The sequence below is a fragment of the Salvelinus fontinalis genome, chromosome 40, assembly GCF_029448725.1.
Source record: "Salvelinus fontinalis isolate EN_2023a chromosome 40, ASM2944872v1, whole genome shotgun sequence".
NCBI classification, from domain to species: Eukaryota; Metazoa; Chordata; class Actinopteri; order Salmoniformes; family Salmonidae; genus Salvelinus; species Salvelinus fontinalis.
In genome coordinates, this window is record NC_074704.1 from 8,878,183 (window position 1) to 8,905,824 (window position 27,642).

At 42.4% G+C, this 27,642-nt stretch overlaps 3 protein-coding genes across 9 annotated transcripts in view; 1 reads left to right on the top strand and 2 right to left on the bottom strand.

Moving 5' to 3' along the window:
* Window positions 1-3,066, bottom strand: part of LOC129839159 (b(0,+)-type amino acid transporter 1-like) — a 98,920-nt gene extending 95,854 nt beyond the window's left edge. The window contains exon 1 of the mRNA XM_055906444.1: window positions 2,838-3,066. The gene's annotated coding sequence lies outside the window, so the exon portion shown is untranslated. The remainder of the gene's footprint in view (window positions 1-2,837) is intronic.
* LOC129839162 (b(0,+)-type amino acid transporter 1-like) overlaps window positions 1-27,642 on the bottom strand; it is a 350,362-nt gene that overhangs the window by 95,854 nt on the left and 226,866 nt on the right. The gene's annotated exons all lie outside the window — the stretch shown is intronic.
* The window catches only part of LOC129839161 (b(0,+)-type amino acid transporter 1-like), a 37,475-nt gene continuing 31,339 nt past the window's right edge, over window positions 21,507-27,642 (top strand). For 4 of the 7 annotated variants that reach the window (XM_055906446.1, XM_055906445.1, XM_055906447.1 and 1 more), the window contains exons 1-2: window positions 22,760-23,080; window positions 23,276-23,410. In XM_055906446.1, the coding sequence (XP_055762421.1) occupies window positions 22,841-23,080; window positions 23,276-23,410 (375 nt within the window). In that variant the 5' untranslated portion in view covers window positions 22,760-22,840. Of the gene's footprint in view, window positions 23,081-23,275; window positions 23,411-27,642 lie in introns of all 7 variants that reach the window. The other 3 variants (XM_055906450.1, XM_055906449.1, XM_055906451.1) reach the window with 3 other exon arrangements.

Here is a 27,642-nt window from a genome sequence, read left to right on the forward strand (position 1 = left end):
CTTCCTAGAGCTGGCCGCCTGACCAAACTAAGCAATCGGGAGAAGGGCCTTGGTCAGGGAGGTGACTAAGAACCCAATGGTCACTATGACAGAGCTCTAGGGTTCCTCTGTGGAGATGGGAGAACCTTCCAGAAGGACAACCATCTCTACAGCACTCCACCAATCAGGCCTTTATGGTAGAGTGGCCAGATGGAAGCCACTCCTCAGTAAAATGCACATGACAGCTCGCTTGGAGTTTGCCAAAAGGCACCTAAAGACTCTCAGATCATGAGAAACAAGATTCTCTGGTCTGATGAAACCAAGATTGAACTCTTTGGCCTGTATGTCAAGCGTCACTTCTGGAGGAAACCTGGCACCATCCCTACGTTGAAGCATGGTGGTGGCAGCATCATGCTGTGGGGATGTTTTTCAGTGGCAGGGACTGGGAGACTAGTCAGGATCGAGGCAAAGATGAACGGAGCAAAGTACAAAGAGATCCTTGATGAAAACCTGCTCCAGAGCACCCAGGACCTCAGACTGTGGTGAAGGTTCACCTTCCAACAGGACAACAACCCTAAGCACACAGCCAAGATAATGCAGGAGTGGCTTCGGGACAAGTCTCTGAATGTCCTTGAGTGGCCCAGCCAGAGCCCGGACTTGAACCCGATTGAACATCTCGGGAGAGACCTGAAAATAGCTGTGCAGCGACGCTCCCCATCCAACCTGACAGAGGATGAGAGGATCTGTAGACAAGAATGGGAGAAAATCCCCAAATAGAGGTGTGCCAAGCTTGTAGCGTCATAACCCAAGAAGTCGTGAGGCTGTAATCTCTGACAAAGGTCCTTCAACAAAGTACTGAGTAAAGGGTCCGAATACTTGCGTGAATGTGATACATTTTATAAAAATAAAAATACATGTTTTTGCTTCATCATTATGGGGTATTGTGCGTAGAGTGACAAGAGAAAAAAACACAATTTAATACACTTTAGTGTAAGTGTCACGTTCTGACCTTAGTTCCTTTTTTTATGTCTCTATTTTGGTTTGGTCGGGGCGTATGGTTCCCAATCAGAGGCAGCTGTCAATCGTTATCTCTGATTGAGAACCATACTTAGGTAGCCTGTTCCCACCTGTGTTTGTGGGTAGTTGTTTCCTGTTTTGTGTTGTGTCACCTGATAGGACTGTTTAGTTTTTTTCATTGTTTCACGTTTGTTATTTTGTAGTCAGTGTTCGGTGTATAAAATGTAACATGGACACGTACCACGCTGCATTTTGGTCCGATCCTTCCTATTCCTCATCAGACGAGGACGACGATCGTTACAGTAAGGCTGTAACGAAGCAAAATGTGAACAAGGGTTCTGAATACTTTTTGCACTGTATATATATTTTTGTGAATAGGGGGGCGCTGTTTTCACTTTGGAAAAAATTGTGCCCAAATTAAACGGCCTCGTACTCTGTTCTAGATCATACAATATGCATAGTATTATTACTATTGGATAGAAAACACTCTGAAGTTTCTAAAACTGTTTGAATTATATCTGGGAGTAAAACAGAACTCATTTGGCAGCAAACTTCCATACAGGAAGTGAAAAATCTGAAAACGAGGCTCTGTTTCAGGGCCTGCCTATTCAACTGGCTTTTATTTATCGATATGTATGCACTTCATACGCCTTCCACTAGATGTCAACAGGCAGTAGAAGGTTGAATGGGGTGTCTAGCTTGATGTGAGTCCGAATAAGAGCTTTTGGAGTGACAGGTCCGGTATTTTGTTTGTTTTCGACGGCGCACGGGGGACCTCGACATTGTCTTCTGAAAAGCGTTCGGTATACACGGCGAATATCTCCGGCTCTGATTTTATTTGAAACATATGAGAAAAACATCATAAAGTAGGATTTTTCAACCGAGTTGTATCAGTTTATTCAACGTTTATTGGGACTTTTGGAATTTTCCGTTCTTTGCGCCAAGAGATGATGGACACGTGCGCTCCACAATGCTAGCCAAGGTTGCTAATTCGACAGAAGAAATGGACATTCTAAAACCAAACAACGATTTATTCTGGAAATAGGACTCCTTGCACTGCATTCTGATGGAAGCTCAGCAAAAGTAAGACACAATTTATGATGTTATTTCGTATTTCTGTGGAATATGTTCACTCCAACAGGGGGTAGAATATGTGAGCGCTGTCTCACAATATTGCATTTTGTATGTTGTAGTAAAGTTATTTTTAAAAATCTAACACAGCGGTTGCATTAAGGACCAGTGTATCTTTCATTTGCCATACAACATGTATTTTTTAGTAAAGTTTATGATGAGGTCTTTGATTAGATTAGGTGACTGTCCAAAATATCTCCGGACAATATGGTGCATTGTGGCTACGTATTCACAATGTAAAACCACAATTTGCAGCTCTAAATATGCACATTTTCGAACAAAACATAAATGTATTGTATAACATGATGTTATAAGACTGTCATCTGATGAAGTTGTTCAAGGTTAGTGATTAATTTTATCTCTATTTCTGGGTTTTGTGAAAGTTACCTATGCGGTGGAAACATGGTGAAAATATGCCGTTGTGTGTTTGGCTATTGTGCTTAGCTAATATAAATACATAGTGTGTTTTCGCTGTAAAACATTTTAAAAATCGGAAATGATGGCTGGATTCACAAGATGTTTATCTTTCATTTGCTGTATTGGACTTGTGATTTCATGAAAATTATATTATATGATATCCCTGTCCCGTTAGGCTAGGCTATTCTAGTCAGCTTTTTTGATGAGGATGCTCCCGGATCCGGGATGGGTATTAAGTAAAGGTTTTAAAGAAAAAACATTTCAAACGAGTTGGAAATGGTTTTAACACTCACCCACAATTTGGGATAACTTGGTTAATCTCTTATTGAAGCCATCTTGCTTTGTGGAGAGATTATTCCAACACGATGCCAACTGTCACGCTGTCCAACTTTCCAACTCCGTCCAAGCACTCATGGGATTGAATAGCTCTGGTCCAGAGCGTTAGAGCCCGCTCCTCCACTAATAATACATCGGGCAAGTTGTTGTCGTCGCAGGATGGACCAGAGCGAAGGAATGTTCTACAGGGTTTGCCTTGGCTCCGCGACACGAGGAGTCCCAAATGGAACCCTATTCCCAACAAAGTGCACTACGAAACCCTGGTCAGCTGCTGTGCATTATATAGGGCATTAGGTGCCATTTGGGACGAGGAAGAGAAAGGGAAGCCAGCTAAAGATTAATTAGTTCCTGTGTAGAGGATTAGAAAACACAAGAGAAATGTTCTCACAGAAACAGTACGGTTATATTATGTCTTAAAAACTACTGGAGTTACAATATAAACTACTGGAGTTACACTATAAACTACTGGAGTTACACTATAAACTACTGGAGTTACACTAGGATATAAACTACTGGAGTTACACTATAAACTACTGGAGTTACACTAGGATATAAACTACTGGAGTTACACTATAAACTACTGGAGTTACACTATAAACTACTGGAGTTACACTATAAACTACTGGAGTTACACTATAAACTACTGGAGTTACACTATAAACTACTGGAGTTACACTATAAACTACTGGAGTTACACTAGGATATAAACTACTGGAGTTACACTATAAACTACTGGAGTTACACTATAAACTACTGGAGTTACACTATAAACTACTGGAGTTACACTATAAACTACTGGAGTTACACTATAAACTACTGGAGTTACACTATAAACTACTGGAGTTACACTAGGATATAAACTACTGGAGTTACACTATAAACTACTGGAGTTACACTATAAACTACTGGAGTTACACTAGGATATAAACTACTGGAGTTACACTATAAACTACTGGAGTTACACTATAAACTACTGGAGTTACACTATAAAACTACTGGAGTTACACTAGGATAGAAACTACTGGAGTTACACTAGGATAGAAACTACTGGAGTTACACTATAAACTACTGGAGTTACACTATAAACTACTGGAGTTACACTATAAACTACTGGCGTTACACTATAAAACTACTGATGTTATACTATAAACTACTGGATATACACTATAAACTACTGGAGTTACACTATAAACTACTGGAGTTACACTATAAACTACTGGAGTTACACTATAAACTACTGGAGTTACACTAGGATATAAACTACTGGAGTTACACTATAAACTACTGGAGTTACACTATAAACTACTGGAGTTACACTATAAACTACTGGAGTTACACTAGGATATAAACTACTGGAGTTACACTATAAACTACTGGAGTTACACTATAAACTACTGGAGTTACACTATAAACTACTGGAGTTACACTAGGATATAAACTACTGGAGTTACACTATAAACTACTGGAGTTACACTATAAACTACTGGAGTTACACTATAAACTACTGGAGTTACACTATAAAACTACTGGAGTTACACTATAAAACTACTGGAGTTACACTAGGATAGAAACTACTGGAGTTACACTAGGATATAAACTACTGGAGTTACACTATAAACTACTGGAGTTACACTATAAACTACTGGAGTTACACTATAAACTACTGGAGTTACACTATAAACTACTGGAGTTACACTATAAACTACTGGAGTTACACTATAAACTACTGGAGTTACACTATAAACTACTGGAGTTACACTATAAAACTACTGGAGTTACACTATAAACTACTGGAGTTACACTATAAACTACTGGAGTTACACTAGGATATAAACTACTGGAGTTACACTATAAACTACTGGAGTTACACTATAAACTACTGGAGTTACACTAGGATATAAACTACTGGAGTTACACTATAAACTACTGGAGTTACACTATAAACTACTGGAGTTACACTATAAACTACTGGAGTTACACTATAAACTACTGGAGTTACACTATAAACTACTGGAGTTACACTATAAACTACTGGAGTTACACTATAAACTACTGGAGTTACACTATAAAACTACTGGAGTTACACTAGGATATAAACTACTGGAGTTACACTATAAACTACTGGAGTTACACTAGGATATAAACTACTGGAGTTACACTATAAACTACTGGAGTTACACTAGGATATAAACTACTGGAGTTACACTATAAACTACTGGAGTTACACTAGGATATAAACTACTGGAGTTACACTATAAACTACTGGAGTTACACTATAAACTACTGGAGTTACACTATAAACTACTGGAGTTACACTATAAACTACTGGAGTTACACTAGGATATAAACTACTGGAGTTACACTATAAACTACTGGAGTTACACTATAAACTACTGGAGTTACACTATAAACTACTGGAGTTACACTATAAACCACTGGAGTTACACTATAAACTACTGGAGTTACACTATAAACTACTGGAGTTACACTATAAACTACTGGAGTTACACTAGGATATAAACTACTGGAGTTACACTATAAACTACTGGAGTTACACTATAAACTACTGGAGTTACACTATAAACTACTGGAGTTACACTAGGATATAAACTACTGGAGTTACACTATAAACTACTGGAGTTACACTATAAACTACTGGAGTTACACTATAAACTACTGGAGTTACACTAGGATATAAACTACTGGAGTTACACTATAAACTACTGGAGTTACACTATAAACTACTGGAGTTACACTATAAACTACTGGAGTTACACTATAAAACTACTGGAGTTACACTAGGATAGAAACTACTGGAGTTACACTAGGATAGAAACTACTGGAGTTACACTATAAACTACTGGAGTTACACTATAAACTACTGGAGTTACACTATAAACTACTGGAGTTACACTATAAACCACTGGAGTTACACTATAAACTACTGGAGTTACACTATAAACTACTGGAGTTACACTATAAAACTACTGGAGTTACACTATAAACTACTGGAGTTACACTATAAACTACTGGAGTTACACTAGGATATAAACTACTGGAGTTACACTATAAACTACTGGAGTTACACTATAAACTACTGGAGTTACACTATAAACTACTGGAGTTACTATAAACTACTGGAGTTACACTAGGATATAAACTACTGGAGTTACACTATAAACTACTGGAGTTACACTAGGATATAAACTACTGGAGTTACACTATAAACTACTGGAGTTACACTATAAACTACTGGAGTTACACTATAAACTACTGGAGTTACACTATAAACTACTGGAGTTACACTATAAACTACTGGAGTTACACTATAAACTACTGGAGTTACACTATAAACTACTGGAGTTACACTATAAACTACTGGAGTTACACTATAAACTACTGGAGTTACACTATAAACCACTGGAGTTACACTATAAACTACTGGAGTTACACTATAAACTACTGGAGTTACACTATAAACTACTGGAGTTACACTAGGATATAAACTACTGGAGTTACACTATAAACTACTGGAGTTACACTATAAACTACTGGAGTTACACTATAAACTACTGGAGTTACACTATAAAACTACTGGAGTTACACTAGGATAGAAACTACTGGAGTTACACTAGGATAGAAACTACTGGAGTTACACTATAAACTACTGGAGTTACACTAGGATATAAACTACTGGAGTTACACTATAAACTACTGGAGTTACACTATAAACTACTGGAGTTACACTAGGATATAAACTACTGGAGTTACACTATAAACTACTGGAGTTACACTATAAACTACTGGAGTTACACTATAAAACTACTGGAGTTACACTAGGATAGAAACTACTGGAGTTACACTAGGATAGAAACTACTGGAGTTACACTATAAACTACTGGAGTTACACTATAAACTACTGGAGTTACACTATAAACTACTGGAGTTACACTATAAAACTACTGGAGTTATACTATAAACTACTGGAGATACACTATAAACTACTGGAGTTACACTATAAACTACTGGAGTTACACTATAAACTACTGGAGTTACACTATAAACTACTGGAGTTACACTATAAACTACTGGAGTTACACTATAAACTACTGGAGTTACACTATAAACTACTGGAGTTACACTATAAAACTACTGGAGTTACACTATAAACTACTGGAGTTACACTATAAACTACTGGAGTTACACTATAAACTACTGGAGTTACACTAGGATATAAACTACTGGAGTTACACTATAAACTACTGGAGTTACACTATAAACTACTGGAGTTACACTATAAACTACTGGAGTTACACTAGGATATAAACTACTGGAGTTACACTATAAACTACTGGAGTTACACTATAAACTACTGGAGTTACACTATAAACTACTGGAATTACACTATAAACTACTGGAGTTACACTAGGATATAAACTACTGGAGTTACACTATAAACTACTGGAGTTACACTATAAACTACTGGAGTTACACTATAAACTACTGGAGTTACACTATAAACTACTGGAGTTACACTATAAACTACTGGAGTTACACTATAAACTACTGGAGTTACACTATAAACTACTGGAGTTACACTATAAAACTACTGGAGTTACACTATAAACTACTGGAGTTACACTAGGATATAAACTACTGGAGTTACACTAGGATATAAACTACTGGAGTTACACTATAAACTACTGGAGTTACACTATAAACTACTGGAGTTACACTAGGATATAAACTACTGGAGTTACACTATACACTACTTGAGTTACACTATAAAATACTGGAGTTACACTATAAACTACTGGAGTTACACTATAAACTACTGGAGTTACACTATAAACTACTGGAGTTACACTATAAACTACTGGAGTTACACTATAAACTACTGGAGTTACACTATAAACTACTGGAGTTACACTATAAACTACTGGAGTTACACTATAAACTACTGGAGTTACACTAGGATATAAACTACTGGAGTTACACTATAAACTACTGGAGTTACACTATAAACTACTGGAGTTACACTAGGATATAAACTACTGGAGTTACACTATACACTACTTGAGTTACACTATAAAATACTGGAGTTACACTATAAACTACTGGAGTTACACTATAAAACTACTGGAGTTACACTATAAAACTACTGGAGTTACACTATAAACTACTGGAGTTACACTATAAACTACTGGAGTTACACTATAAACTACTGGAGTTACACTAGGATATAAACTACTGGAGTTACACTATAAACTACTGGAGTTACACTATAAACTACTGGAGTTACACTATAAACTACTGGAGTTACACTAGGATATAAACTACTGGAGTTACACTATAAACTACTGGAGTTACACTATAAACTACTGGAGTTACACTATAAAACTACTGGAGTTACACTAGGATAGAAACTACTGGAGTTACACTAGGATAGAAACTACTGGAGTTACACTATAAACTACTGGAGTTACACTATAAACTACTGGAGTTACACTAGGATATAAACTACTGGAGTTACACTATAAACTACTGGAGTTACACTATAAACTACTGGAGTTACACTAGGATATAAACTACTGGAGTTACACTATAAACTACTGGAGTTACACTATAAAACTACTGGAGTTACACTATAAAACTACTGGAGTTACACTATAAACTACTGGAGTTACACTATAAACTACTGGAGTTACACTATAAACTACTGGAGTTACACTATAAACTACTGGAGTTACACTAGGATATAAACTACTGGAGTTACACTATAAACTACTGGAGTTACACTATAAAACTACTGGAGTTACACTATAAACTACTGGAGTTACACTATAAACTACTGGAGTTACACTATAAACTACTGGAGTTACACTATAAACTACTGGAGTTACACTAGGATATAAACTACTGGAGTTACACTAGGATATAATTTCAATCAGTAAACCCACTGTCAACATCACTGACTGTAACAGAGCTGTAGTTTACTGCTGTTTCAATCAGTTAACCCACTGTCAACATCACTGACTGTAACAGAGCTGTAGTTTACTGCTGTTTCAATCAGTCAACCCACTGTCAACATCACTGACTGTAACAGAGCTGTAGTTTACTGCTGTTTCAATCAGTTAACCCACTGTCAACATCACTGACTGTAACAGAGCTGTAGTTTACTACCTTTTCAATCAGTCAACCCACTGTCAACATCACCGACTGTAACAGAGCTGTAGTTTACTGCTGTTTCAATCAGTTAACCCACTGTCAACATCACTGACTGTAACAGAGCTGTAGTTTACTGCTGTTTCAATCAGTTAACCCACTGTCAACATCACTGACTGTAACAGAGCTGTAGTTTACTGCAGGACTGTTTCAATCAGTTAACCCACTGTCAACATCACTGACTGTAACAGAGCTGTAGTTTACTGCAGGACTGTTTCAATCAGTTAACCCACTGTCAACATCACTGACTGTAACAGAGCTGTAGTTTACTGCTGTTTCAATCAGTTAACCCACTGTCAACATCACTGACTGTAACAGAGCTGTAGTTTACTGCTGTTTCAATCAGTCAACCCACTGTCAACATCACTGACTGTAACAGAGCTGTAGTTTACTGCAGGACTGTTTCAATCAGCAAGCCTCTGTTGATGCTTCAGTGGCCTTCTGTCCTGTATGTAAAAGTACAACCTACCTTTAACATAGTAAATACTTAAAACCTCCATCACCCTTATGCAGTCTATGTCTGTGTCCCAAATGGATCCTGCACTACTTTAGACCAGAGCCCTATTCCCTACTTAACCTAATGGAAACACAGCCCTTTGAGTTGTTGTTCTTAGTTAAAATGGTCCATTTGACATGTCCCCCTTCTGACATGTCCCCCTTCTGACATGTCCCTCTTCTGACATGTCCCTCTTCTGACATGTCCCCCTTCTGACATGTCCCCCTTCTGACATGTCCCCCTTCTGACATGTCCCTCTTCTGACAAGTCCCCCTTCTGACATGTCCCCCTTCTGACATGTCCCCCTTCTGACATGTCCCTCTTCTGACATGTCCCTCTTCTGACAAGTCCCCCTTCTGACATGTCCCCCTTCTGACATGTCCCCCTTCTGACAAGTCCCCCTTCTGACATGTCCCCCTTCTGACATGTCCCCCTTCTGACATGTCCCCCTTCTGACATGTCCCCCTTCTGACATGTCCCCCTTCTGACAAGTCCCCCTTCTGACATGTCCCCCTTCTGACATGTCCCCCTTCTGACATGTCCCCCTTCTGACATGTCCCCCTTCTGACATGTCCCCCTTCTGACAAGTCCCCCTTCTGACATGTCCCCCTTCTGACATGTCCCCCTTCTGACATGTCCCCCTTCTGACAAGTCCCCCTTCTGACATGTCCCCCTTCTGACATGTCCCCCTTCTGACAAGTCCCCCTTCTGACAAGTCCCCCTTCTGACAAATCACCCTTCTGACATGTCCCCCTTCTGACATGTCCCCCTTCTGACATGTCCCCCTTCTGACATGTCCCCCTCCTGACAAGTCCCCCTCCTGACAAGTACCCCTTCCGACAAGTCCCCCTTCCGACAAGTCCCCCTTCTGACATGTCCCCCTTCTGACAAGTCCCCCTTCTGACATGTCCCCCTTTCTGACATGTCCCCCTTCTGACAAACAGGGTTGGGGAGTAACGGAGTAAATGTAATTACTTTTCAATTCAGAAAGGGTGTTTGGGGAAAAAAAATCTTTGACACTTCTCAACGACATTCAAAATCAGCATTGAAAAAAGGTGCAAGTTTAAATTTGTTTCCACCCAAGCGAGTCTGACCACAAGTCAGAGACCACTATGATGTCAGAGACCACTATGATGTCAGAGACCACTATGATGTCAGAGACCACTATGATGTCAGAGACCACTATGATATCAGAGGCCACTATGATGTCAGAGACCACTATGATGTCAGAGTCCACTATGATGACACACCAAATGTGTTTGATGGATCGCTGGAAAAGAGCACGAACAGGTTTTTGTAGGCTACAGTTCAAGCTATGTCTTCCAATGGTGCGACTGCTGTCGGCCTCCAAACATTATCCAACTTGAGTAAACGCTTGGAGGTAAAGATGACATCAGTGGTGTCGTCTACCGCGATACGAATACCACTTATTATTGTAATCTACACAGCTCCTTGATATGAATCACACTGCTGCTCTCTCGTTTATCTATTTGCGCCTTACGGATCGTGGTTGTTGTGGACGGCTGTTCACAAATCTAAATGTGTATTTGAACCCAATAATGGTTGAATTCAGGGAAGTTTAAGCTGCCTGTGAATCACTGTTTTTGTAACCAGTGGACAGCCGGTGAAAAATGTGCTCTTGCAACAGCTGCACGGTGCGGATCCCAGCCTACGGAATAAAAATGGGGCTTTTATTGCTCAATCTAATTCATGCTGATGAAACAAATAAATCCATAATGGACACATGATCAAACAGGAAACACTTCTGATAGACTTAAAAGGGCAATCTGTAGTTGATACATCCATTTTACACCTTATAAATGATATATATTAACGTAAAGATATAATTTACTCGTATTATTATTATATGTTGTAGAAAGCGATGGGTTAGTGGAAGCCTACATAACCAAGCCATAAAGTAACATTTAACATCCATATATGGCCAGCTATGTAAACGTTAACATGGATTTATCCGGCAATAGATGTCGTTCAAACGGTAACATACATTGTTGTCTTCTTCTAACGCCTCTTAAGGGGAAAGTAATCTAAAAGTAACTGAATGTAATCCGATTACGTCACTGAGTTTGGGTAATCCAAAAGTTACTTTACTGATTACAATTTTGGACAGGTAACTAGTAACTGTAATGGATTACATTTAGAAAGTAAACTACAGTACACAACGCTGCTGACGAATCACCCTGCTGACGAATCACCCTGCTGACGAATCACCCTGCTGAGAAATCACCCTGCTGACGAATCACCCTGCTGACGAATCACCCTGCTGACGAATCACCCTGCTGAGAAATCACCCTGCTGACGAATCACCCTGCTGACGAATCACCCTGCTGACGAATCACCCTGCTGACGAATCACCCTGCTGACGATTCACCCTGCTGACGAATCACCCTGCTGACGATTCACCCTGCTGACGAATCACCCTGCTGACGAATCACCCTGCTGACGAATCACCCTGCTGACGAATCACCCTGCTGACGAATCATCCTGCTGACGATTCACCCTGCTGAAGAATCACCCTGCTGACGAATCACCCTGCTGACGAATCACCCTGCTGAGAAATCACCCTTCTTTTTACATGTTCTTTATCATCGTTTCCCTCATGGGACTCATGACTCCTGGGGTTTCCCTCAATATAACTACAAAGACTCATAGCTCCTGGGTTTCCCTCAATATAACTACAAAGACTCATGACTCCTGCGTTTCCCTCAATATAACTACAAAGACTCATGACTCGACAACAAATTCAGACTCCCTGGTTCTCCCTCCCTGGCCCTCCCTCCCTGGTCCTCCCTCCCTGGTCCTCCCTCCCTGGTTCTCCCTCCCTGGTTCTCCCTCCCTGGTCCTCCCTCCCTGGTTCTCCCTCCCTGGTTCTCCCTCCCTGGTTCTCCCTCCCTGGTCCTCCCTCCCTGGTCCTCCCTCCCTGGTCCTCCCTCCCTGGTCCTCCCTCACTGGTCCTCCCTCCCTGGTCCTCCCTCCCTGGTCCTCCCTCCCTGGTCCTCCCTCCCTGATACTACCTCCCTCCCTGGTCCTCCCTCCCTGGTCCTCCCTCCCTGGTCCTCCCTCCCTGGTCCTCCCTCCCTCCCTGATACTACCTCCCTCCCTGGTCCTCCCTCCCTGGTCCTCCTCCCTGGTCCTCCCTCCCTGGTCCTCCCTCCCTGGTCCTCCCTCCCTGATACTCCCTCCCTGGTCAAGTATTTATCACAGCATCAGTCAGTGTTAGGATCACAAAAGGCATCCCATCTCCTATATAGTGTATTGTTTATTGACAAGACCCCTATGGGTTCTGGTCAACAGTAAGGATTAGGATGTCATCGGTCTGTTATACAGAATAGGATGTCATCGGTCTGTTGTACAGAATAGGATGTCATTGGTCTGTTATACACAATAGGATGTCATCGGTCTGTTATACAGAATAGGATGTCATCGGTCTGTTATACAGATTAGGATGTCCTTTGGGATGAGTGTCCTCACCTGTCGGTCTGTTATACAGATTAGGATGTCCTTTGGGATGAGTGTCCTTACCCGTCGGTCTGTTATACAGATTAGGATGTCCTTTGGGATGAGTGTCCTCACCCGTCGGTCTGTTATACAGATTAGGATGTCCTTTGGGATGAGTGTCCTCACCCGTCGGTCTGTTATACAGATTAGGATGTCACTTGGGATGAGTGTCCTCACCCGTCAGTCTGTTAAACAGATTAGGATGTCACTTGGGATGAGTGTCCTCACCCGTCGGTCTGTTATACAGATTAGGATGTCCTTTGGGATGAGTGTCCTCACCTGTCGGTCTGTTAAACAGATTTGGATGTCATTTGGGATGAGTGTCCTCACCCGTCGGTCTGTTAAACAGACTAGGATGTCGTTTGGGATGAGTGTCCTCACCCGTCGGTCTGTTATACAGATTAGGATGTCCTTTGGGATGAGTGTCCTCACCCGTCGGTCTGTTAAACAGATTAGGATGTCATTTGGGATGAGTGTCCTCACCCGTCGGTCTGTTATACAGATTAGGATGCCCTTTGGGATGAGTGTCCTCACCCGTCGGTCTGTTAAACAGATTAGGATGTCCTTTGGGATGAGTGTCCTCACCCGTCGGTCTGTTATACAGATTAGGATGTCACTTGGGATGAGTGTCCTCACCCGTCGGTCTGTTAAACAGATTAGGATGTCACTTGGGATGAGTGTCCTCACCTGTCGGTCTGTTATACAGATTAGGATGTCACTTGGGATGAGTGTCCTCACCTGTCGGTCTGTTATACAGATTAGGATGTCACTTGGGATGAGTGTCCTCACCCGTCAGTCTGTTATACAGATTAGGATGTCACTTGGGATGAGTGTCCTCACCCGTCGGTCTGTTAAACAGATTAGGATGTCCTTTGGGATGAGTGTCCTCACCCGTCAGTCTGTTATACAGATTAGGATGTCACGTGGGATGAGTGTCCTCACCCGTCGGTCTGTTAAACAGATTAGGATGTCCTTTGGGATGAGTGTCCTCACCCGTCGGTCTGTTATACAGATTAGGATGTCATTTGGGATGAGTGTCCTCACCCGTCGGTCTGTTATACAGATTAGGATGTCACTTGGGATGAGTGTCCTCACCCGTAGGTCTGTTAAACAGATTAGGATGTCACTTGGGATGAGTGTCCTCACCCGTCGGTCTGTTAAACAGATTAGGATGTCACTTGGGATGAGTGTCCTCACCCGTCGGTCTGTTATACAGATTAGGATGTCGTTTGGGATGAGTGTCCTCACCCGTCGGTCTGTTATACAGATTAGGATGTCACTTGGGATGAGTGTCCTCACCCGTCGGTCTGTTAAACAGATTAGGATGTCACTTGGGATGAGTGTCCTCACCCGTCAGTCTGTTATACAGATTAGGATGTCATTTGGGATGAGTGTCCTCACCCGTCAGTCTGTTATACAGATTAGGATGTCCTTTGGGATGAGTGTCCTCACCCGTCAGTCTGTTATACAGATTAGGATGTCATCGGTCTGTTATACAGATTAGGATGTCATCGGTCTGTTATACAGATTAGGATGTCATCGGTCTGTTATACAGATTAGGATGTCATCGGTCTGTTATACAGATTAGGATGTCATCGGTCTGTTATACAGATTAGGATGTCATCGGTCTGTTATACAGATTAGGATGTCATCGGTCTGTTATACAGATTAGGATGTCCTTTGGGATGAGTGTCCTCACCTGTCGGTCTGTTATACAGATTAGGATGTCATCGGTCTGTTATACAGATTAGGATGTCATCGGTCTGTTATACAGATTAGGATGTCACTTGGGATGAGTGTCCTCACCCGTCGGTCTGTTATACAGATTAGGATGTCACTTGGGATGAGTGTCCTCACCCGTCGGTCTGTTATACAGATTAGGATGTCATCGGTCTGTTATACAGATTAGGATGTCATCGGTCTGTTATACAGATTAGGATGTCATCGGTCTGTTATACAGATTAGGATGTCATCGGTCTGTTATACAGATTAGGATGTCATCGGTCTGTTATACAGATTAGGATGTCATCGGTCTGTTATACAGATTAGGATGTCATCGGTCTGTTATACAGATTAGGATGTCATCGGTCTGTTATACAGATTAGGATGTCATCGGTCTGTTATACCGATTAGGATGTCATCGGTCTGTTATACCGATTAGGATGTCATCGGTCTGTTATACAGATTAGGATGTCATCGGTCTGTTATACCGATTAGGATGTCATCGGTCTGTTATACAGATTAGGATGTCATCGGTCTGTTATACAGATTAGGATGTCATCGGTCTGTTATACAGATTAGGATGTCATCGGTCTGTTATACAGATTAGGATGTCATCGGTCTGTTATACAGATTAGGATGTCATCGGTCTGTTATACAGATTAGGATGTCATCGGTCTGTTATACAGATTAGGATGTCATCGGTCTGTTATACAGATTAGGATGTCATCGGTCTGTTATACAGATTAGGATGTCATCGGTCTGTTATACAGATTAGGATGTCATCGGTCTGTTATACAGATTAGGATGTCATCGGTCTGTTATACAGATTAGGATGTCATCGGTCTGTTATACAGATTAGGATGTCGTCGGTCTGTTATACAGATTAGGATGTCATCGGTCTGTTATACAGATTAGGATGTCATCGGTCTGTTATACAGATTAGGATGTCCTTTGGGATGAGTGTCCTCACCCGTCGGTCTGTTATACAGATTAGGATGTCATCGGTCTGTTATACAGATTAGGATGTCATCGGTCTGTTATACAGATTAGGATGTCATCGGTCTGTTATACAGATTAGGATGTCATCGGTCTGTTATACAGATTAGGATGTCATCGGTCTGTTATACAGATTAGGATGTCATCGGTCTGTTATACAGATTAGGATGTCATCGGTCTGTTATACAGATTAGGATGTCATCGGTCTGTTATACAGATTAGGATGTCATCGGTCTGTTATACAGATTAGGATGTCATCGGTCTGTTATACAGATTAGGATGTCATCGGTCTGTTATACAGATTAGGATGTCATCGGTCTGTTATACAGATTAGGATGTCATCGGTCTGTTATACAGATTAGGATGTCATCGGTCTGTTATACAGATTAGGATGTCATCGGTCTGTTATACAGATTAGGATGTCATCGGTCTGTTATACCGATTAGGATGTCATCGGTCTGTTATACAGATTAGGATGTCATCGGTCTGTTATACAGATTAGGATGTCATCGGTCTGTTATACAGATTAGGATGTCATCGGTCTGTTATACCGATTAGGATGTCATCGGTCTGTTATACAGATTAGGATGTCATCGGTCTGTTATACAGATTAGGATGTCATCGGTCTGTTATACAGATTAGGATGTCATCGGTCTGTTATACAGATTAGGATGTCATCGGTCTGTTATACAGATTAGGATGTCATCGGTCTGTTATACAGATTAGGATGTCATCGGTCTGTTATACAGATTAGGATGTCATCGGTCTGTTATACAGATTAGGATGTCGTCGGTCTGTTATACAGATTAGGATGTCATCGGTCTGTTATACAGATTAGGATGTCATCGGTCTGTTATACAGATTAGGATGTCATCGGTCTGTTATACAGATTAGGATGTCATCGGTCTGTTATACAGATTAGGATGTCATCGGTCTGTTATACAGATTAGGATGTCATCGGTCTGTTATACAGATTAGGATGTCATCGGTCTGTTATACAGATTAGGATGTCATCGGTCTGTTATACAGATTAGGATGTCATCGGTCTGTTATACAGATTAGGATGTCATCGGTCTGTTATACAGATTAGGATGTCATCGGTCTGTTATACAGATTAGGATGTCATCGGTCTGTTATACAGATTAGGATGTCATCGGTCTGTTATACAGATTAGGATGTCATCGGTCTGTTATACAGATTAGGATGTCATCGGTCTGTTATACAGATTAGGATGTCATCGGTCTGTTATACAGATTAGGATGTCATCGGTCTGTTATACCGATTAGGATGTCATCGGTCTGTTATACAGATTAGGATGTCATCGGTCTGTTATACCGATTAGGATGTCATCGGTCTGTTATACAGATTAGGATGTCATCGGTCTGTTATACAGATTAGGATGTCATCGGTCTGTTATACAGATTAGGATGTCATCGGTCTGTTATACAGATTAGGATGTCATCGGTCTGTTATACAGATTAGGATGTCATCGGTCTGTTATACCGATTAGGATGTCATCGGTCTGTTATACAGATTAGGATGTCATCGGTCTGTTATACAGATTAGGATGTCATCGGTCTGTTATACAGATTAGGATGTCATCGGTCTGTTATACCGATTAGGATGTCATCGGTCTGTTATACAGATTAGGATGTCGTCGGTCTGTTATACAGATTAGGATGTCATCGGTCTGTTATACAGATTAGGATGTCGTCGGTCTGTTATACAGATTAGGATGTCATCGGTCTGTTATACAGATTAGGATGTCATCGGTCTGTTATACCGATTAGGATGTCATCGGTCTGTTATACCGATTCACCAGCAGGTGTCAGTGCTGCACTTCGCATGAAAGTGACTGGCTGTGTTGCTTAGTGTCATCTCGTCACATATCAGATCAGGTGTGTGTGTGTGTGTAGTAGTACACTGGGCCTTTACTAGTATTAGCAGACCGTCTGTAATGTGGGGAAAAACCGATTTATTCAGCATCTCCACTACAAAGGTAGTTGTATAATCAAGAAAAATATCTTTCAGAATTCAAGACTGGTTCACGACAGAGCAGAGGTCTAGTGTCTGTCTGGAGTGGCTCTACTTGTTGTAACTTTAATGGGTTACAGAGTTAATGTTTAAGTTAATTCATCGAGCTCTATCTAAAGATGTTTGTAATTGTATTAGAATTTGTGTGTTGGAGATTGAGAGAACTACATACATATTTTGTACTGGTTAGTATTGAATTACGCTTTTAACTGCAAGTTCCAGTAGAACAGAACAGTAGAGGACAGTAGAACAGTAGAGGACAGTAGAACAGTAGAACAGTAAAACAGTAGAACAGAACAGTAGAGGACAGTAGAACAGTAGAACAGAACAGTAGAGGACAGTAGAACAGTAGAACAGGACAGAGGTGGACAGTAGAACAGTAGAGGACAGTAGGACAGTAGAACAGAGCAGTAGAGGACAGTAGAACAGAACAGTAGAGGACAGTAGAACAGTAGAGGACAGTAGGACAGTAGAACAGAGCAGTAGAGGACAGTAGAACAGTAGAGGACAGTAGAACAGTAGAACAGAGCAGTAGAGGACAGTAGGACAGTAGAACAGTAGAACAGTAGAGGACAGCAGGACAGTAGAACAGTAGAGGACAGTAGGACAGTAGAACAGAGCAGTAGAGGACAGTAGGACAGTAGAACAGTAGAGAACAGTAGAACAGTAGAGGACAGTAGAACAGTAGAACAGAGCAGTAGAGGACAGTAGAACAGTAGAGGACAGTAGGACAGTAGAACAGAGCAGAAGAGGACAGTAGAACAGAACAGTAGAGGACAGTAGAACAGTAGAGGACAGTAGAACAGAAGAGGACAGTAGAACAGAAGAGGACAGTAGAACAGAAGAGGACAGTAGAACAGTAGAACAGAACAGTAGAGGACAGTAGGACAATAGAACAGAGCAGTAGAGGACAGTAGGACAGTAGAACAGTGCAGTAGAGGACAGTAGGACAGTAGAGGACAGTAGAACAGTAGAACAGAACAGTAGAGGACAGTAGAACAGAAGAGGACAGTAGAACAGTAGAACAGAACAGTAGAGGACAGTAGAGGACAGTAGAACAGAACAGTAGAGGACAGTAGGACAGTAGAACATAGCAGTAGAGGACAGTAGAACAGTAGAGGACAGTAGAACAGAGCAGTAGAGGACAGTAGGACAGTAGAGGACAGTAGAACAGAGCAGTAGAGGACAGTAGGACAGTAGAGGACAGTAGAACAGTAGAACAGAACAGTAGAGGACAGTAGAACAGTAGAACAGAGCAGTAGAGGACAGTAGGACAGTAGAGGACAGTAGAACAGTAGAACAGAGCAGTAGAGGACAGTAGGACAGTAGAGGACAGTAGAACAGAGCAGTAGAGGACAGTAGGACAGTAGAGGACAGTAGAACAGTAGAACAGAACAGTAGAGGACAGTAGAACAGTAGAACAGAGCAGTAGAGGACAGTAGGACAGTAGAGGACAGTAGAACAGTAGAACAGAGCAGTAGAGGACAGTAGGACAGTAGAGGACAGTAGAACAGTAGAACAGAACAGTAGAGGACAGTAGGACAGTAGAGGACAGTAGAACAGAACAGTAGAGGACAGTAGGACAGTAGAACAGAGCAGTAGAGGACAGTAGAACAGTAGAGGACAGTAGAACAGTAGAACAGAGCAGTAGAGGACAGTAGGACAGTAGAGGACAGTAGAACAGTAGAACAGTAGATAGGTAGGGAATAGGGTGCCACTAGATAGGTCAGGTCAGGTAATCTCTGTCTGTCTGTCCGTCCGTCCGTCCGTCCGTCCTTGGCTGGCTGGCTGGCTGGCTTCCTGGCTGTCTGTCATTCTGCCTGGCTGGCTGGCTTCCTGGCTGTCTGTCATTCTGCCTGGCTGGCTGGCTTCCTGGCTGTCTGTCATTCTGCCTGTGTGTCTGTCTGCCTTTGTGTCTGTCTGTCTGTCTGTCTGTCTGTCTGTGTGTCTGTCTGTCATTCTGCCTGTGTGTCTGTCTGCCTGTGTCTGTAAGTCTGTCTCTAAGTCTGTCTGTAACAGATCAGTCATTAACAGAACCAGGTCATATAGAGTTATAAACCAATGACAGTAGTTCAAAGTGTTCACTCTGTTTCACCCCAGTAGACATTAACCCTCGTAGCTGTCTGTCTTCATGTCTATCAGTCTGCCAGTCTATCATAGAGGATATCAAGCATTAACAGAACCAGGTCATCTAGAGTCAGAGAGCTGTCCAGCTGGCTGACCATCAGCAGAGCTCTTACAGTGTGTGTGTTGTAAGCAGTGGTGTAAACTACGTAAGTAAAAATACTTTAAAGTTCTACTTAAGTAGTTTTTGGGGGTATTTTGTACTTTGCTATTAATATTTTTGACAACTTTTACTTCACTTGTTTCCCTGAAGAAAATTATGTACTTTTTACTCCATACATTTTCCCTGAAACCCAAAAGTAGTCATTATGTATTGAATGTAAAAACCTATTGAAGCTAGGGGGCTGGAACTTTTATGTTTGGAAAAATAACGTTCCCAATGTAAACAGCCTATTTCTCAGGTCCAGATGCTAGAATATGAATATAATTGACAGAGTAGGATAGAAAACACTCTAAAGTTTCCAAAACGGTCAAAATATTGTCTGTGAGTATAACAGAACTGATTTTACAGGCGAAAACCTGAGGAAATCCAACCCGGGAAGTGACTGTTATTTTGAAAAATCACTGTTCCATTGCCTGCCTTTCGTCCATTTAAAGGGATATCAACCAGATTCCTTTTCCAATGGCTTCCTCAGGATGTGAACAGTCTTTAGAAATAGTTTTAAGCTTTTATTCTGAAAAATGAGCGGGATTTATCAAATCGCGTCAGTGGATAGACAGATGTCCTCTGGTAGCTCGACATTTTCTTTCTCTCCTGTATTGAATAGTTTACAGTCCGGTTGAAATATTAGAGATTATTTATGTTAAAAACAACCTGAGGATTGTTTATTAAAAACGTTTGACATGTTTCTACAAACTTTACGGATACTATTTGGAATTTTCGTCAAACCTTGATGACCTGTCTAAGGCTGTGGAACATAACGCGCCACACAAATGGAGTTTTTTTGATATAAAAATAATCTTTATCGAACAAAAGGAACATGTGTAACTGGGAGTCTCGTGAGTGCAAACATCCGAAGATCATCAAAGGTAAGCGATTCATTTTATTGCTTTTCTGACTTTCGTGACCACTCTACATTGCTGTTAGGCGTTCGTAATGTTTTGTCTAGTGATCGATAAACTCACACAAACCTTTGGATTGCTTTTCGCTGTAAAGCATATTTTCCAAATTTGACACGACAGGTGGATTAACAACAAGCTAAGCTGTGTTTTGCTATATTGCACTTGTGATTTCATGAAAATATATATTTTTTGCCATTTTTTTATTTTATTTGGCGCTCTGTTGTTGATTTTAATGATCCCACTAAAGAGATCCGTGCGTCATGAAATTAACAGGAAAATGGTTCAATTCACACACTTATCAAGAGAACATCCCTGGTCATCATTACTGCCTCTGATCTGGAGGACTCACTGAACAGAGAACATCCCTGGTCATCCCTACTGCCTCTGATCTGGTGGACTCACTAAACAGAGAACATCCCTGGTCATCCCTACTGCCTCTGATCTGGAGGACTCACTAAACAGAGAACATCCCTGGTCATCCCTACTGCCTCTGATCTGGAGGACTCACTAAACAGAGAACATCCCTGGTCATCCCTACTGCCTCTGATCTGGAGGACTCACTAAACAGAGAACATCCCTGGTCATCCCTACTGCCTCTGATCTGGAGGATCCTGGTCACAGATCTGTTATTTAAAGAGATCACCCAATATTAGCCTGGTCACAGATCTGTTATATAAAGAGATCACCCAATATTATCCTGGTCACAGATCTGTTATTTAAAGAGATCACCCAATATTAGCCTGGTCACAGATCTGTTTGTGCTGTCAAGTCAACTGACTCTTTAGCGTACCCGAGGACAGGGTAAGATATCCTTCAGGAAGACCCAGAGTCACCTCTGCTGCAGAGGATAAGTTCATTAGCCCCAGCCTCAGAAATCGCAGCCCAAATAAATGCTTCACAGAGTTCAAGTAACAGACACATCTCCACATCAACCGTTCAGAGGAGACTGTGTGAATCAGGCCTTCATGGTTGAATTGCTGCAAAGAAACCACTACTAAAGGACACCAATAAAAAGAAGACACTTGCTTGGGCCAAGAAACACGAGCAATGGGCATTAGACCGGTGGAAATCTGTACTTTGGTCTAATGGGTCAAAATTTGACATGTTTGGTTCCAACCGCCGTGTCTTTGTGAGACGCAGAGTAGGTGAACGGATGATCTCCGCATGTGTGGTTCCCACCGTGAAGCATGGAGGAGGAGGTGTGATGGTGTGGGGGTGCTTTGCTGGTGACACTGTCAGTGATTTATTTAGAATTCAAGACACACTTAACCAGCATGGTTACCACAGCATTCTCCAGCGATACGCCATCCCATCTTGTTTGCGCTTAGTGGGACTATAATTTGTTGTTCAACAGGACAATGACCCAACACACCTCCAGGCTGTGTAAGGGCTATATGACCAAGAAGGAGAGTGATGGAGTGCTGCATCAGATGACCTGGCCTCCACAATCACCCAACCTCAACCCATTTGAGATGGTTTGGGATGAGTTGAACCGCAGAGTGACGGAAAAGCAGCCAACAAGTGCTCAGCATATGTGGGATCTCCTTCAAGACTGTTGGAAAAACATTCCAGGTGAAGCTGGTTGAGAGAATGCGAAGAGTGTGCAAAGCTGTCATCAAGTCAAAGGGTGGCTATTTGAAGATATCTCAAATATAAAATATACTTTGATTTGTTTAACACTTTTTTTGGTTACTACATGATTCCATACGTGTTATTTCATAGTTTTGATGTCTTCACTATTATTCTACATCGTAGAAAATAGTAAAAATAAAGAAAAACCCTTGAATGTGTTTGTGTGTCCAAACGTTTGACTGGTGCTGTACATCACACCACATAAAGAGAGACCTGAGACAGCAACACAGTATGGTAGCAACACATGAAAACACAGCATGGCAGCAGCACACCATGGTAACTGCACAACATGGTAACTGCACAACACATAGTACAAACATTATTGGGCACAGACAACAACACAAAGGGCAAGAAGGTAGAGACAACAATACATCACGCAAAGCAGCCACAACTGTCAGTCAGAGTGTCCATGATTGAGTCTTTTGAATGAAGGTGAATTGATGAGACCAGGTAGAGAACTGACTCTGTCATCTTTACATCGTCCTCTTACGCGTTTGTGTGTGCGTGTGCGTGTGCGTGTGTGTGTGTGTGTGTGTGTGTGTGCGTGTGCGTGTGCGTGTGCGTGTGCGTGTGTGTGTGAGTGAGCAGGGTGACATGGACGAAGACAGTATGAGGAAGAGAAAGGACATGTTTAATGGAGGCCCCGGCCCAACCTCCAATATGTCTGCCTCCCACTCCAAGCCTGCTGAGGAGGACGTGAAGGCGACCGTGCTACAGAAGGAGGTGAGTAATGTAGAGGACAGTATGTGTGTTAGTCTGTCTGTCTCTCTCTCTCTGTGTGTGTGTGTAATGCCGGACAAAAGTCCATTTTAAAACCGCCCCACTGGTCCTGCCGTGTCTACAGACATCCCCAAACACACAGCGACTCTCGGAAGATGCTGCACAACTGGTAAATAGCCTCCTTCAGATCAGTCAGTCAGATCAGTCAGTCAGCCAGCCAGTCAGTCAGATCAGTCAGTCAGTCAGATCAGTCAGTCAGTCAGTCAGTCAGTCAGGTGGCTGCTGACAGAGACTTCAGGTCTCCTTCAGATCAGTCAGTCAGTCAGTCAGTCAGTCAGATCAGTCAGATCAGTCAGTCAGTCAGTCAGTCAGTCAGTCAGTCAGTCAGTCAGATCAGTCAGTCAGTCAGATCAGTCAGTCAGTCAGTCAGTCAGTCAGTCAGATCAGTCAGTCAGTCAGTCAGTCAGATCAGTCAGTCAGTCAGTCAGATCAGTCAGTCAGTCAGATCAGTCAGTCAGCCAGTCAGTCAGTCAGTCAGTCAGATCAGTCAGATCAGTCAGTCAGTCAGTCAGTCAGTCAGATCAGTCAGCCAGTCAGATCAGTCAGTCAGTCAGTCAGTCAGTCAGATCAGTCAGTCAGTCAGATCAGTCAGTCAGTCAGATCAGTCAGTCAGATCAGTCAGCCAGTCAGTCAGTCAGTCAGTCAGTCAGTCAGATCAGTCAGTCAGTCAGTCAGTCAGTCAGATCAGTCAGTCAGATCAGTCAGTCAGTCAGTCAGGTGGCTGCTGACAGAGACTTCAGGCCTCCTTCAGATCAGTCAGTCAGTCAGTCAGTCAGTCAGTCAGATCAGTCAGTCAGCCAGTCAGTCAGTCAGGTGGCTGCTGACAGAGACTTCAGGCCTCCTTCAGATCAGTCAGTCAGATCAGTCAGTCAGTCAGTCAGCCAGTCAGTCAGATCAGTCAGTCAGTCAGTCAGATCAGTCAGTCAGTCAGTCAGTCAGTCAGATCAGTCAGTCAGTCAGATCAGTCAGTCAGATCAGTCAGTCAGATCAGTCAGTCAGTCAGTCAGTCAGTCAGTCAGTCAGTCAGATTAGTCAGTCAGGTGGCTGCTGACAGAGACTTCAGGCCTCCTTCAGATCAGTCAGTCAGTCAGTCAGTCAGATCAGTCAGTCAGTCAGATCAGTCAGTCAGGTGGCTGCTGACAGAGTCTTCAGGCCTCCTTCAGATCAGTCAGTCAGATCAGTCAGTCAGTCAGCCAGTCAGTCAGATCAGTCAGTCAGTCAGTCAGTCAGATCAGTCAGTCAGTCAGTCAGTCAGATCAGTCAGTCAGTCAGATCAGTCAGTCAGATCAGTCAGTCAGATCAGTCAGTCAGTCAGTCAGTCAGTCAGTCAGATCAGTCAGTCAGTCAGTCAGTCAGTCAGTCAGATCAGTCAGTCAGTCAGTCAGGTGGCTGCTGACAGAGACTTCAGGCCTCCTTCAGATCAGTCAGTCAGTCAGTCAGTCAGATCAGTCAGTCAGTCAGTCAGTCAGATCAGTCAGTCAGATCAGTCAGTCAGTCAGTCAGTCAGATCAGTCAGTCAGTCAGATCAGTCAGTCAGATCAGTCAGTCAGATCAGTCAGGTGGCTGCTGACAGAGACTTCAGGCCTCCTTCAGATCAGTCAGTCAGTCAGTCAGATCAGTCAGTCAGTCAGTCAGTCAGATCAGTCAGTCAGTCAGTCAGTCAGTCAGTCAGATCAGTCAGTCAGGTGGCTGCTGACAGAGACTTCAGGCCTCCTTCAGATCAGTCAGTCAGATCAGTCAGTCAGTCAGTCAGGTGGCTGCTGACAGAGACTTCAGGCCTCCTTCAGATCAGTCAGTCAGATCAGTCAGTCAGTCAGGTGGCTGCTGACAGAGACTTCAGGTCTCCTTCAGATCAGTCAGTCAGTCAGTCAGATCAGTCAGTCAGTCAGTCAGTCAGTCAGTCAGTCAGGTGGCTGCTGACAGAGTCTTCAGGCCTCCTTCAGATCAGTCAGTCAGTCAGTCAGTCAGTCAGTCAGATCAGTCAGTCAGTCAGGTGGCTGCTGACAGAGTCTTCAGGCCTCCTTCAGATCAGTCAGTCAGTCAGTCAGTCAGTCAGATCAGTCAGTCAGATCAGTCAGTCAGTCAGTCAGTCAGTCAGGTGGCTGCTGACAGAGTCTTCAGGTCTCCTTCAGATCAGTCAGTCAGTCAGTCAGTCAGAGTCTTCAGGTCTCCTTCAGATCAGTCAGTCAGATCAGTCAGTCAGTCAGTCAGTCAGTCAGTCAGAGTCTTCAGGTCTCCTTCAGATCAGTCAGTCAGTCAGTCAGTCAGTCAGTCAGTCAGTCAGAGTCTTCAGGTCTCCTTCAGATCAGTCAGTCAGTCAGTCAGTCAGTCAGAGTCTTCAGGTCTCCTTCAGATCAGTCAGTCAGATGGCTGCCGACAGAGTCTTCTAGTGCAGTAACGTTGAAGGGCTCTGGCTGATATTACTGAGCCAGCTAGAAGGATGAAGGAAGAAGCCTAACGTTAAACAGAGTCTATCTCAGCAGGAGCAAAAACATACGTTACTAAGAAGTTCTCATAATAACTTTAGTGGTTGAAAAAGTTCCCAATTGTCACACAAAGTAAAGATACCTTCATAGAAAATGATTCAAGTAAAATTAAAAGTCACTCAGTAAAATACTACTTGAATAATTATGAAAAGTAATTGCTCAAATAGACTTTAAGTATGATAGCAAGGCACAAGGCGGGAACCAGATGCGGGAGGCAGATGGCTGGAGTCTTACAATGTTATTTAATTCATATTAGGCAAGAGAATGGTGGTGTTCAGGAAAGAGGTCATGACCAGTTCAGAGTCCAATAGCTACCAAAGGTCAGGCAGATTCCAGGTCAGGGCAGTGGTCAAAACCGGGAAGACTAGCAAAAGAGAATAGAAAAGGAGTACGGGGATAAACACGCTGGTTGACTTGACATATAAGACAAACTGGCCCAGAGAGACAGGAAACACAGGGATATATACACTGGCACAGAGAGACAGGAAACACAGGGATAAATACACTGGTACAGAGAGACAGGAAACACAGGGATAAATACACTGGCACAGAGAGACAGGAAACACAGGGATAAATACACTGGTACAGAGAGACAGGAAACACAGGGATAAATACACTGGTACAGAGAGACAGGAAACACAGGGATAAATACACTGTTACAGAGAGACAGGAAACACAGGGATAAATACACTGGTACAGGGAGACAGGAAACACAGGGATAAATACACTGGTACAGAGAGACAGGAAACACAGGGATAAATACACTGGTACAGAGAGACAGGAAACACAGGGATAAATACACTGGTACAGAGAGACAGGAAACACAGGGATAAATACACTGGTACAGAGAGACAGGAAACACAGAGATAAATACACTGGTACAGAGAGACAGGAAACACAGGGATAAATACACTGGCACAGAGAGACAGGAAACACAGGGATAAATACACTGGCACAGAGAGACAGGAAACACGGGGATAATACACTGGTACAGAGAGACAGGAAACAGAGGGATAAATACACTGGTACAGAAAGACATGAAACACAGGGATAAATACACTGGTACAGAGAGACGGGAAACACAGGGATAAATACACTGGTACAGAGAGACGGGAAACACAGGGATAAATACACTGGTACAGAGAGACGGGAAACACAGGGATAAATACACTGGTACAGAGAGACAGGAAACACAGGGATAAATACACTGGTACAGAGAGACAGGAAACACAGGGATAAATACACTGGTACAGAGAGACGGGAAACACAGGGATAAATACACTGGTACAGAGAGACGGGAAACACAGGGATAAATACACTGGTACAGAGAGACAGGAAACACAGGGATAAATACACTGGTACAGAGAGACAGGAAACACAGGGATAAATACACTGGTACAGAGAGACAGGAAACACAGGGATAAATACACTGGTACAGAGAGACAGGAAACACAGGGATAAATACACTGGTACAGAGAGACAGGAAACACAGGGATAAATACACTGGCACAGAGAGACAGGAAACACAGGGATAAATACACTGGTACAGAGAGACAGGAAACACAGGGATAAATACACTGGTACAGAGAGACAGGAAACACAGGGATAAATACACTGGCACAGAGAGACAGAAAACACAGAGATAAATACACTGGGGAAAATAAGTGACACCTGGAGGGGGTGGAGACA